This window comes from Capsicum annuum, chromosome 4 (assembly GCF_002878395.1).
Source record: "Capsicum annuum cultivar UCD-10X-F1 chromosome 4, UCD10Xv1.1, whole genome shotgun sequence".
In the NCBI taxonomy this organism is placed as follows: Eukaryota; Viridiplantae; Streptophyta; class Magnoliopsida; order Solanales; family Solanaceae; genus Capsicum; species Capsicum annuum.
Window position 1 is genome coordinate 90,976,763 of NC_061114.1, and position 14,643 is coordinate 90,991,405.

Sequence of the window (14,643 nt, forward strand, 5' to 3'; positions counted from 1 at the left end):
GATATGCTGAAAGACATTTAAATGGGTTTTCTGCATCATGCTTTTGTCACGATCTATTTTGCCTGAGCCACAATGACATCTAACCCCAACCCGTTTGGTGAACCCATTATCATGCAAAGTCCTTTTGCAATTATGAAAGACAATGATAAGCTTTGAAAGCAGATATTTAACCAAAGCAGAGTTATAAAGTCAAATGTGCAGAAATAAACAACCCCCAAGAAATGGTGAGATGAGTCATGAGCGCCCAAAAGAGTAAATACAGTACTGTTCGGGAAAAGGAAACAGTCCAGTGGGAGTAATGAATAATATTGAGGAGATAGCATGGTCGCTGAATTGCAAGGTGGGTTGGTACTCTACCTATTTCTTATCTGGGTCTACCTTTGGGTGCTTCTAGCAAAGCAGTGTGGAATCCGGTGATCGAGAGAGTGGAGAAACGGCTAGCGGGATGGAAAAAGAGGTACTTGTCGGTGTGTGTGTGTGTGTGTGTGTAAGGCACTCTGTCCAACATTCTTACGTATTTCATGTGACTTTTGTAGGCCCTGACAAATTAACTGAAAGGTTGAGCGTCAGACACAACTTTTTATGGGAAACAACAGACGGCACTAGGAAGCATCATCTCGTAAACTAGGAAGTTGTCACTTCTCCAAGGGATTGGTGAGGACTCGATGTGAAAGACCTCAAGGTGTTCAATAAATTTTTGTGGGTGGTAGTGGGAAAATATGGTACTTTGGAAGTGGGATGGAGGACTAGAAACATTAGTACTCCCTGTAGGTGTGGTTTGTGGAGTATTATGAAGGAGTGAACAAATTTTTGCGGACATATTTCCTTAAAGGTTAGGGACGAAAGCATAATTAGTTTCTGGGTGCATAAGTAGTGTGGAAGAACGAGTTGAGGGAAGTCTTCCCTAATATAGAACGTGTACCTTGCGAAAGAGGGATGATAGTCCAACAAATTCATGGGTCTCACGAGGGCTTATTCGCTGAGACTCAAGATTAAAAAGAAACCTACAAGATTGGGAGATGGAAGAAACTCACAATCGGTTTGTGCTTTTGTGTGGGCTAGCCATTCCTAATAATTTATCGGGTGTATGGAGTTGGCGAGAAAGTGGAGATGAACTATTCACTGTTAGCTCTTATTATAAGGGTCTGTTTGGAAAGCCACCCTGAAAATTGGATTTGGTGTAATTGGGTGTAATTTCACAGTTTGACATATTTGGTTGGCCATGTAATTACTTGGTCATGAGGTAATGGGTGTAATTGGAAAGGGGTAATTACACTCCAATTAATTACACTCTCCAATTCACCGGGGGAAGTTGTGAAATTACAAGTTGGTTACTTTTTAATAACTTCCTTTTATTTCTATTTTTATCTTTTTTCGTTTTATTTTTTTCCATTTCTATTATTTTAAGTTATTTTTTATTTTTATTATTTTAGTATTTTAAAAAATATATATTTTTTATTTTATATTATTTATACTTCATTTCCTTCTCATTTTTCAACCTTTACTTCTTGTGATTCCATGCCGTTGTTCATACTATTTACAACAACAAAAAACCCAGTGTATTGCTCAAAGTGGGGTCTAGGGAGGGTAAAATGTACGCAGTTCATACCTCTATCTACGAAGAAGTAGAGAGGATATTTCCGATAGACCCCCGGCTTAAGATAAAAAATAGTAAACAAGGTCGTAATGGAACATTGAAACAGGATGGATCGCATAACAAAGATAAGAAATAAGAAATAACAAAAATAGAAATAAGAGAAATAAGAAATAAGATAAATAAGAAATAAGAAATAAGACACCCACATAGTAGTAAACATACACTCATAGACCAAAGACACCCTCCATACCCAAACTCCCTGACTAGCTGCCCCTACCTATGGACACCTGTTCATACTATCTGTCTTTTATTTATTTTATGTTTATTTTTTTCATTTAGCATAATGTTGTTAGTATTCTGATTTTTAAATTAATGTAGAATTCATTGTTGAATAAGGTTATAGACTTGTGTTTTTCTTTTCTTTTGAGTCATATTTATGTAAGTTATGTTGATATTTGACATAAGAGTATTAACTTTTTTGTTTTGAATTTTGAACTTGTATTATATTTTCAGTGTCAATTTATTCGTTTTACTAGTATTGACTTAATATTTCACATTGCAAGTCATTCATTTTTTAGTTAGAATTGATAGATTATCTTTTTGTCAAATGTTATAATAATTTTATGAAATTATATTTATAATATTAATTTTTTTGTCATACATGCATTTCATGATGTTCTTAAAAATCATGTACTTTTAGTTTTTATGATTTATTTGATTAAAATATACTAATTTGAAAAATATAAATTAATTGTTTTCTATAGTATTAGTTAAGAACATATGTTTATTAATTAATATATTTCAATAGGCAATATATATATCTTAAATATTTAATTTAATATCATTTATAAAGGCCCTTATTTGTCTACTATAAATTTTTAGTTTTTGATAATTAACTTTTATTTTAAAATTAATATAACCATATAATTACACTTGTACAACCAAACAATACACTTGTAATTGCATTGCGGCAAACAAACAGGTCATCATACTAGTAACTGCACCAATTTCAATTATCATGTAGCTTTCCAAACAGACCCCAAGAGATAACTAGTGAGAGGGGAAGGTGCTTTCCCCATGGTTTTATTTGGATTCGTAAAGCTCCGACGAAAGTTTGTTTCTGTGTATGGTTGGTGGCGAGGGGTGTGATCTTAACAACAGAAAATCTGAGGTTGATGAAGATCACCTATGTTAGTTGGTGCTTTAGGTGTAAGAGTGCAGGTGAAAATGTAGATAATCTCTATTGCACTGTAATGTGGCTAATCAGTTCTGAAGGGCGACCCTCAACTTGTTACGCAATGGGTGATGTTGGGCACAGTGAAGGAGGCTTTACAAAGTTGGACTCATAGGAGAGGGAAGAGAAGCTCAATGGCATAAAATGTGCGCATTTAGCGATCATGTGGGTCAATTTGGAAGAGAAATAAGAGGGCATTTGAAGGGGTGGAGCAAGATTTTTTAAAATTGGGGAGTAATGTTGTCTCTAGTTTCCTTTTGGTGTATATACGAGAGGGAAGAGAAGCTCAAAGGCATAGAGTGTTGCCCCTTTAGCAATCATGTGGGTTATTTCGAAAGAGAAATAGGAGGGCATTTGAAGGGGTGGAGCAAGATTTTGTAAAATTGGGGAGTAATGTTGGCTCTAGTTTCCTTTTGGTGTACATACGAGGTCCCATTTGCATAGACGATTGGATCTCTTTTGTGAAACAGGTAGAAATGCCGACGGTAAGACTTGAACTTGGGTCATAAAAAGGGTATCTCAGAGCACTAAAGCTCAGGATCTGGGGAATGGCCCGACCACAAGGGTCTATTGCATGCAGCCTTACCTTGCGTTTCTACAAGGAGCTGTTTTCAAGGCTTGAATTTGTGACCTCTTGTTCACACAGCAACAACTTTACTAGATGCTCCAAGGCTCCCCTTCAAATCGAAACCTTAAGGAAGTGGATGAATTAGTCAGTGATATTGTAAATTCATTCACCTGGAAACTCTTACATAACTCGTATGATAACTTTATGACTCTACACATCTTCGTACGTGGAGTCGGATTATGGAGTCCACACGTAAACTTAATGTCAACTTATGTGCACATGTTGTGGAACCCTTATATTACTTATATGTGATAACTATATAACTCAACTTCCTCTCGCACATGTAAACCAATTTTGGGATTCCCGTATGAACGTCAATTCGAACTTATGAGTGAAAATGAGCTTGTGAGAAGTATGAGAAGAATATTATTGAATTGTTATAACTACATTATTACATTGAGACTATATTTATAGACACTACATTTCAATCCTTTTTCTAATAGGATACTACATTGCAATCCCTTTTCAAGTAGGATTATATATGTTATTCCTATTCCTACTCATATTCTAACACTCTCCCCAAGCTGGTGTATAGAAGACATATGTACCAAACTTATTATGGATGTAACTAATACGAGGATTGATGAGGGACTTGGTAAAGATATCTGCAAGAAAACTGATAAGGACTGCTTTGGACGTCTGGGAGACCTCAACTAAAACGGAACAAACTGAAAAAGTGATCTGAAAAGTAGTAAACATCGCCGGAAAGAATGTATCATTGGAAAATTGCCAGAAACTGGTATAAAATATAAGGGTCATCTTGAAATTAAGAGATGAGTAGATCTTGAACAAGATAGTCACCGAAGAACTGGCCGGAACATACTCACGCGCCGGATTATTAGATTTGATCGCTGAAAAGTGGTCACCATTTGACAAAAATTTATATAGTAGGGTCGGAATGATGACACGACCCTACTGAGGAATAAAAATTATATGGGTAGAGTCTGAATGATGACATGATCCTATTGAAAAATAGAAATTATATGGGTATGGTCGGAATAACGACACGACCTTGAAAAAGGGAAATTATATAGGTAGGGTCAGAATGACAACACAATCCTACTGAAAACGAGAACTTATATGGGTAGGGTCGGAATAATGGCATGACCCTATGCAAATCAGATATGAGGAGTCACTATAAAGACGCATGGAACTACACAAATTAGATCTAAGGAGTCACCGAAAAGACGCACGGTGCTATACAACTCAGATATGCGAAAGTAGTCCGAAAAGATGCACGGTACTACGCAAATTAGATATGGGAAAGTAGGGAAAAGAAGTGTGGTGGCCTAAGTTTTGCTAACATGATCATTGGCTGGACGGCCGGCGTATATGGGTTATAGCCGTCCGCCGGCATTGGAAGCTCTTTGATTCTCTACCAAGATCGTAGAGGCTCTGATACCATGCGAGAAGTATGAGAAGAATATTTTTTTTTTTTTTGAGAAGGTAAGTATGAGAAGAATATTATTGAATTGTTACAACTACATTATTACATTGAAACCGTATTTATGGACACTATATTCCAATCCTTTTCGTAATAAGACACTACATTGCAATCCTTTTCCAAGTAGGATTATATATATTATTCCTATTCCTACTCATATTCTAACAGAGCTGATGAAAAAGATTAACTCAGATCCTATGTTGATTGTCGCAATTAGCTAACTGTTTGATAGGGGACAATCTTTTATTTACTTATTTTAGGTCAGACTTGTTTCTTTTTTTGGGCCAAGGCTTAAAAGATATAGAAAAATTGTTGCAAACCTAAGATAAAAATAAATAAATTCTCTCCTCTCCAATATTTTAAGTTTTTAGATAAAATCGTCACACATGGGATTAGAGCGAACAGGTCCTGGGTTCAAGTCTCGGTCACTATTATAAGAAATAATTTTCACATAGTTGGCCATGAAAAAGAGTTGAACCAACATTTAATGAGCTTTTATTTACTAACTGTTTGATAGGGGACAATCTTTTATTTACTTATTTACTTATTTTAAGTTTTTAGACACATGGGATTAGAGCGAACATGTCCTGGGTTCAAGTCTCGGTCACTATTATAAGAAATAATTTTCACATAGTTGACCATGAAAAAGAGTTGAACCAACATTTAATGAGCGTGTTGCAAGCCTAAAATCAATTAAATAAAATCTCTCATCTCTAACAGTGTAAGCTTTAAGCTGAGTACAACAGCCACGACTGAAGCCTACGCTTTAAGATGGGACTGGTCACATATCCAAAAGAAATATTTATGTTGATTGATGATAGTAAGACTTGAACTTAGAATCTATGTGCTTCGATATCATGTGAAAAATCAGAGCATATAACTGTAAGCCTAAGGGAAATTGGTGTAATAACCAAGGTCTTGATAAACCCTTTTTGAAGTCCTGCACAACTCATATAAAACCATTATATAACTCAATAGTGCCAGGACCTTAGCTTTGATCTGTATACATTTGAAGCAATCACTATAGGAACGTTGGTAAACCTATCAAATGAGATTAAGCAGAATCAAAGATCTTAAGAAAGATATATGTGTAAGGGATGCAGTTATGCTCCTGAAAGCTGTTTATGTAAGATATAAAACAACGACAACAACTATACTTTAATCCTGAGCTAGTTGTGGCTACGCACATGATGAATCTTCTATATGTATTCGACTCTATTTGCCTGATTCATTCCAGTTTTTGATAATCTTTCTTTCAAGACTAATTAAGGGTTATCTAAAATTTATACTTCTTTAGACGTGGCATATGTAAGTCTACTAAAAAGACTACCAACATTCTGTTGGGTTCAAGGTGTATGTATGAATGGAAAATGGAGGGAAAAAAAATAGTGGAGGGAAATAGTGTGGCAAAATGGTTCAATGGACCTTTGTACTATGTCGGTTTTGTAAGTTGGACACTTTTACTTACATGTTTGTCATCTGGACCCATGAACCCATTAAAAAGCTATATTTTGCATCCTTTGACCGTTGACTGAGCCTACGTGCCATTGAAATTGCTGAGTAGGACGAAGAGCGTGAAGGCACTCGCCTAAGGTGCGAGTGGGGATCAATTTTTAGTCAATTTTATATTAAAATAATTTAAAAAAAATTAAAAAGGCCACTCAACTTTTTTTTCAATTTTTTAAATTTAAAAATATTTTTAAAAATTAAAAAATAATAAATTTAGAAAAAAAAAATTAAAAATCCCCCCTTCCCCAGCCCCCTCCCCCATCCAGCCATCCATCCCCTCCCCTCCCCCGTCGACCCCAACCCCCTCACCCCACCCCCCGTCCACCACCACCATTAACGCCCCCCACCCTCACCATTCTCATACACCAAAACACAATCGCACATCATATTCACTTAACACACACCCACACAAAACCTCTTTTATTTATGGATTAGCAACTACATAACAACAATTCTCCACCCGTCATCATCAATATACGATACACTCACCATCTTCCTTTGTTCCGCAACTACCCCTTACTGAAAAAGACACACACGGAGAGAGATCAAGGGAGAAATTGAGAGTAAGAAAATAATAAAGGAAAGCGCAAGAACGGGAGAGATTGAGAGAAAAGCGGAGAGAGTGTGATCGAATTCCAACGAGGTGCGAAGATAACCCATTAAAACCGGTGACCAAGCTCTGCACAAGAATCGACCATATCCACCGAAAAACGACTCAGAACTTGCCATCGTAGGAAAACCTGTCACCAGCAGTCGAAATCACTCGCGAAATACCATCACCGGTGAGCTACGAGTGAGCCGCCAACATAATCCATTTCATTTGAGTTGTCTAGTTGGTTTGAGAATTTGTCCCATTTCCATTTTGGTTATCAAATGACTGTTCGTTTGGTCGTTTCCTCAACTCTCACGCCCCCCTCTGCTTCGTTCTCTCTCTCGTTGTTCAGCTCTCTCTTGCTCAATCTCTCAGATCTGTGTGTGTGCGTGATATCAGTGAAGAGTGTGTGGTGTGTGTGAGTTGAGTATGTGTGTTTTTCTCGGTAGCTGGGTGTGTTTGTATTGTTTTCTTTATATCAGGAAGCCATGGATCTCTATGTGTGTGCGTTTTTATTGTATGGGTGTAAAATCTGTGGAAGATGATTGTTGGAAGCTCATTGTGAGTGTGTGTGATGGTGTGTATTGAGAGTGACCATGGAAAAAGTTCGTTTGTAAGAAAAAAAAAACGAAGAAGAAATGAAGAAAGAAAAACAGCAAAAAGAAAGAAATGGGGAAAGGGAATGGAGAAAGATGAACAACAAATAGAAAGAAATGGGGGAGGAGAGAGGAAGAAGAGGGGAGGGGGTTCTTTTTATTTATTTATTTTAATATGTAATATTTTTTATATATAAAAATGACATGGAAGATGACGTGGCACACATGACAGCTGATGTGGCAGAGTGTGTTACACTTACCCAAAAAGTGTTTAAAATGTTGCTTTTTAGTGGGTTCAGGGGTCCAGATGACAAACATGTAAGTAGAAGTGTCCAACTTACAAAACCGACATAGTACAGGGATCCAAAAGGTCATTTTGCCAAATAGAGTCATTAAAATGAAAAGTATACTCTTTTAATGGAAAATTCACTAATTCTCCCACATTGGTGGGAGAAAGAAACTTTTAAGTGTTTATAATAAGGAACACTTACTCCCCTTGGATAGTGAGGCAAGAACAAGGTGGTGCCTCGGGGCGGCGGTGCTCAGCTCGGATTTGGATTTGGATTTTTCTCCATGTGCGGGTGCATTTCGGATGCCGCCATGCAAACGCATACTCCCTTCGAGGTAAAAGGCACACTGTTTCGCGCTGTTGGGCGATCTGCGCGCGCACTTCGATAACCTGCGGGCGTAGGTGAAGCGCAGGTACTTATTGGAATTCAGACAGTGTCACCTGCGGCCGCAGATCCAGCACAGATTGGGCACAGGTGAAGCGCAAGTACTTATTGGAATTCGGATAGTGTCACCTGCGGCAGCAGATCCAGCAAGGCGCAGGTGATGCGACTATACTAAATAGGTACCTTTTTGCTGAATCAATGCATCATTTCCAAAAGGACACATTAAGGCTATAAATACCTGACATATTCCTCAGGTATTAACATGATTTTTGACAGCAAAAACACTCTTCATATCTTCAAAAACTTGTTGTGATCATTAGCTGTTGAGTGAGTTCAACGAATCAAACAATTTGAGGTACCGCTATTGTTGGATTGAAAACCATTTTAATGAGTGAAAAATTCTATAACCTCGAGTACAGTGAGGGAAATTATTCCTTAAGGACACTCCGTGAAGTTGGGGGACTTAGCTTTAAATTTCTTTTCCATCTTATTTCTGAAGTTTAACACACTTCTTGGATAGATTATTCCTAATCTTGTGTTGAAGGTGTTAAGTAACTTCATAGGTGTTCTTGGTTTTACACTTGAACTTGTGTTGAAGTTGATGTGCCTAAATACTCTTGTACCCGAAAACATTGAAAATAACACAATTCACCAAATCTTATGTAAGTTCATCAACAAGGAACAGATCTTAATAATGCCTATTGCTTATTTCAACAAACTAATGTCCATTTCACATCCTCTTCAGTTCTCTTTATCACTATTGGTTACTCTCCGTTGATAGTAGAATATCATGTATTTGACATCTAACGTTACTTTCTATCTATAGGGGATTGAAGGTTTGCTGGAAGCTATGAAAAAAGCACGGAGACTAAACAATCACGTGTTTTCAATGTTGAAAGCGCGCTGCCCATTGGAAGATAAACAGGCTTGTGCCATCAAGCAAAGTGGTGCACCATTGCATCGGGCAAAATTTGAGAATACTGTGTCCGCTTTTGAAACATTGCCACAGAAAGGTGCCTGAGATCTTGCTTCTATTTTTATTGCAGGAGCTTGCATGTACGACCCATGTTATTGTGCATGTAATATGTGTTTGTTGTACTTATTACACGGACAATGAAAACACTACTTGTTCAGTGGTGGTATAAATATACACATTGTAACATTAAGTAAAACGAGTTCATTGAAATAGATGTTGAGGCAGGCAACAGAATGGTAAATCCAGCTAATTCAAATAAGAACTGAACTTTATCTAATGATTCACGTGTGGGGAGTTAGTTTCCTAGTTTAGTATAAAATATAGGAGTAATTGTGGGAAGTTAGTTTAAATATTAGTATAAAATCTCTCATATTAGTGACATATTTGTTAAGAAGTTTTGTATTCAAAATAATTGAAATGTTTAAATAATTAAGAACTAATTAAACATTTTTTTAAAGTTTTCCTTAATAATTTAATTAAAGAATAATTAACTTTAATAAATAATGATAATATTTAATGTAAATTTAATAAAGTTATATTAGTCAATTTGTGTCCTTATTAATTTCTTATTAAAAATTAAAAATTGTATAAAAAAACATGCCAAACATAAGAAACTTACTTCGTACAAAAACAACAAAAAAAAAAGCATAATGTTATGTGCTAATTTATCCCAAAAAATGATGTTAACCATCTGCAATTTTTTTTTGATTGCTATTTAAAATAATTGTATATTCAAAGTTTCATGTATTTATCAATGAACTATCTAATTCAATATGTCATTTGTGATATGATTTGATCAAGAAATAAATAATATACAAAGTAAAATAAATTATTATAATGAGTTCTTTATGGCAGTTTTCTTAAATAAATATTAAAAAAATTAATTTTAATTTTTTGACAGTTTTTGAATCCTTTAACCTCTATATCATAAGAAATAGGATATAAGTTGGTCATCCAGTTGATTTTCAATTCTTTTTTTAAATTAAATTCAAAAACTCATGTATCTGCTATTTTTATATTTTTAATTTTAGTTTTTTTGGTTCTTACAATATTAATTTGATAGATAGATACATTAAAAAATTTAAAATAAGCTAAAATTTTAAAATAAAGTGAAAAGAGAGAGAAACTTGTAGCTAGTATTTTGCTACAAATAAGGAGCCAAGTTCTTATTTTTGGGTAAAGCCGTGTATATGTATGTTTAGTGGGGAAAAGGGTAAGAACGTGTCTTATTTTTGCTCTTCTTATCCCCCGCGTTAAAGATAAAATAGGGTTGTAAACTTGTGTTTAATAAATATGTTTATTTTTCAATCAAAACTCAAATAATTTATTTTACTATCCAAATATTTTTATCCTTGGAATTATATAATTGTTTTACTAATTAGGATGCATAAAAATCAAATTCAAATAGTTATTTTTTAAATTCAATCTATTAATTTTAAAAAACTTCTTTTTGGGGTGAGTTAGGAGTTCTACTTATAATTTTACATTTACATTTTAAGTTTTAATTAGATATTTTACATTTTTCTACTATTTTGAGATATGGAAATATAATTGTTATTTTCAATAAAGAAATGATAATGCAAAAATAACTATAAGAAAGAAAATAATTTAAATTGATGTATCTTATTCTTTTGTACTTTTATCTTCAAATTAATACTCAACATTTTATTTTATAGGTAATCTACTTATTTTCTTAAATTTGAATAATATTTTAATTGTTGAATTAGTATTTGAATGATTTAAAATGTAAAATTAATCCTATATATTTGTATTAATTGTATAATCGTGCATGTGTGTTTGCAAGAAGTTAGTGGGGGGTTTGGGCTGTAGGTGACAAAAGAGTTTTAAAATGAGGTATAGGTGACACAAGTCTTAATTATTGAGTGGGGATGACAATTACTTTATTATGGATTAAGAAAGTTGGGGAAGTTTGAAAATAACTCACAAGTTTTTTAATTTATACTTTGATCTAAATGTTAGTTAATATAATAGGAAAGAGAGAGAAAAAAAGACGTGTCTCTTTCTCTTCTCATCCGTTGCTATTTTCTCTCTATTCACGATTATTGTTGTTCATTGTTGATGCTGCTTTATTCATCATCTTCTACTTCATTATCATCTTCATCTTCTTCTTGTCGATCATTGTTGTTGTTGTTACTGTTGCTGCTGCTATCTGACCAATTTCTGAGGTCAAATTTTGTTTCCTACATCACTTTCCACTTTGGCATTACTTCATAAGCGACTTTGGTAAGTAAAATTATGATTTTTATTTGAATTTGTCATCTGGGTACACAGTTACTGTTGTTTTTTTCAAAAATGGATAGAACCCGATCATGAATCTAACATAAGTGTCCACAATTTAAACAGATCACTCATCTGGTGCATCAGATGAGTAATTTGTTGCAACGAAAGATTCATATGTTGGATTTATGTTTATTCTTCTATAGTGCCCGTAACATGAATCGAACAGATGAGTAATCTGTTGCAACAGAAGATTTATCTGTTGCAACATACTAGTTATTTGTTGTATCAAACTGATTATCTATTGCATCCGACTAGTTATCTATTGAAACAGATGATTAATCTATTTGGAACAACACAAATCAGCCCCTGCCACAAACCCAACAGATAACCAATATTGTTTAAACTCTTGCTATTGCTATTGGATAAAATTATTCCTTACATCTAATGGTCGACATGTTTGTTGAGAAGATAATAGACAGAATGAAAATTAAATACTCCTTCTGTATCAAATTAACCATCCCAAATTTTCTAATTTGATTTCTCATTTTACTTGTCTTTTTTCATTAATCAAGAAGAGATAAAAAAATTTTATGTTTTACCCTTTGCATTAATTACTTTTTCTTCAAATTAAAATATAAATATCATTTAATAGGGATATCATGGCAAACTAGGCATGTTATTAATTATTTTTCTTAATCGACGTGTAATCTCAATTTAGGACGGGTAATTTGAGACGGAGGGAGTATGACTTAAAACGTCAAAATCATGCAACAGACTAGTTATCTATTGCATTAGACTGATTATCTATTGCATCAGACTGGTTATCTATTGTAACATATGAGTAATCTATTTGGAACAACACAAATTAGCCCCTGCCACAAATCCAATAGATAACCAATATGTTCAACTCTTGCTATTGCTACTAGATTCAAAAGTATTCCTTATGTCCAATCGTCGACTTATTTGTTGAGAAGATAATAGACATAATAACAATTAAATATGAATTAAAACGTCAAAGTTGATCAAACATAATTTTTTTATCAAACAAAAATAAATAAAAATACATATATATAGACTAAAATAAAAAAATAATCTAATAATTATTATCATTAGCATTATTATTATTATTGTCAACTGGCCAATCTTCAATCGGTAGCAGCAAAACCCTCCTCAGACTGCGAATCTCACGAAGCGTCCTTGCTCTAACTGCTTTCAGATTCCATTGCAGGTCACGAACCTGCATCCAAAGTTCATTCACGGTGTCTTAAAGAAAAGCAATGTCCCACACTGAATCAACCATATCTAGAACACATATGAATTGACAAAAAACGTAAAAACAAAAGTAAATACTTTTGGACTGACAAGAATTTCTGATGACGGTATAGATTTTTGCATGGCGGATATCTTGTCATCAGCAGAAATTCTTTCCATAGCGAAAGTCTTTAGAAGACATGACAAGGAATCTCTCAATATCACTTGATATTGAGAGATAATCTATTGATGTCTTCTGAAGACTTGCGCCCTGTCAAGAATTTCTGGAGATGATGTAGACTTTTGCATGACGGATATCTTGTCCTCTATATAGGAGAAGAACGATCAGCAAAAAGGTTGAGAGATTGAGCTCGTTTGATTTGTGTACTAACTCGGGCAAAGTTTTTTATAAGGCAATGAGCCTGGAGTTACGTTAAGTTTGATAGACTTGGTAGAGTCAGTTTAGATTAAACATTACGTAACTCCTTGCTTATTAATTTATCAAATCCCTTGAAGGTTGGTTGAGTAAGATACATTGAGCAACACTCGATAAACATGAGCTATTCAATGGTTGGTTCCACATCTTGACTGTGCATCAACACATTTTGACCTAAAAACATACGCATCGACCTCACATGTATCATTTAAGGCTTCTGAAGAAAGTATTTTGAAGGGCTTCTTGAATGCCACAACTTCGAAGATAGTGTTTGTGGTCGAGCTCACAAAAGATCAAGAACTTTATACCAACTTCAAAGACGGCAACGACAAGCTTGAATACCAAATCAGCAAGCTGGAGGCAAGCTTGAAAATTATCGAAATTCACATACTACAGCAAGTCTTTAATCTTCTCTAAGATATGTTGAAAGCATGCTAAGGCTAGAAAACACAATCAACTATAACTATATTGCTAAGGAAGTAATGACACTCAAACTGTCTTTCAATCTCGTTTGTAGTTCCAATCAGGTCAACAACAGTGGACCTAATTGGAACCACAAACAAGAAGGCAAAAAGGCATGGGCTGCAATTTAAAATTCAAAAATTGTCCCCTTCGTTTAGATTCCTTATTTTAACTGCAGTTGCTGTTGGCGCAAGTTTTCTAGACTTACTGTACACCATTGCAACCCTCGATACCCGTAAGACTGCTTTCTTGGTCTTCTACTATTTTCTATCTAGGTGATAATTCCAACCACGCTACCTAGATACAGCTCCCTAGCAAAGAGATCATCTGCACTATTTTTCTTTTAGAGAAATAACAGACGGATTTTTCATTACCGGATACTATTTCATATTTGCACTTGATACAGATTTCTCATGTTCTAAGATAGTTTCATCGGTCAGATCGCTAGAGGTTATTTTCTACCCTATGTATCCTCTTCATTTAGCTCTCAGATGATATAGTCTTTCATCAACCACCCATTTTTCCTCGAAGGCATTCTCCTACCGCATTTTCTGGCGTATAATCATCACCCCGAATAACTCAACAATATAAATTTGGACTAGGGCAATAACTATACTGATTTCGTTCTTGGTTGAAGCAGTGGGAGGCTTCGAAGTCCCTCTAAGGGTCCAATGCACCCTAAAAGTTAGTACAATCGCTATTGAATCTCTTTACAATGCCACCAAAACTAGATCCCTTCACAATGCTTGACACATAAACACGAGCAACAACCAACATTAAATCTTAACAGGGTATCAAAATCATATTCATGGTCCCTCAGCCTTATCAGTTCGGACCTACCAAACTTAACTGTAAAATTGCAGGTATTTTGTTTGAATGATCAATGATTAATCGGTAAAAACAGCATTACAAAATCAGTGTACTCTATGTGTGTTTCCACGAAAACATTATCAGTAATACATACCTCCCACATATGAAGTGGTTCCATCTGCATACAGCTTAT

General features: G+C 34.8%; 1 protein-coding gene across 1 annotated transcript in view; it reads left to right on the forward strand.

Annotated features, from left to right (window-relative positions):
- Window positions 1-9,527, forward strand: part of LOC107867875 (protein PIR) — a 69,130-nt gene extending 59,603 nt beyond the window's left edge. The window contains exon 30 of the mRNA XM_016714342.2: window positions 9,101-9,527. Coding sequence (XP_016569828.1) covers window positions 9,101-9,295 — 195 coding nt within the window. The 3' untranslated portion in view covers window positions 9,296-9,527. The remainder of the gene's footprint in view (window positions 1-9,100) is intronic.
- Window positions 9,528-14,643: the final 5,116 nt, after the last annotated feature.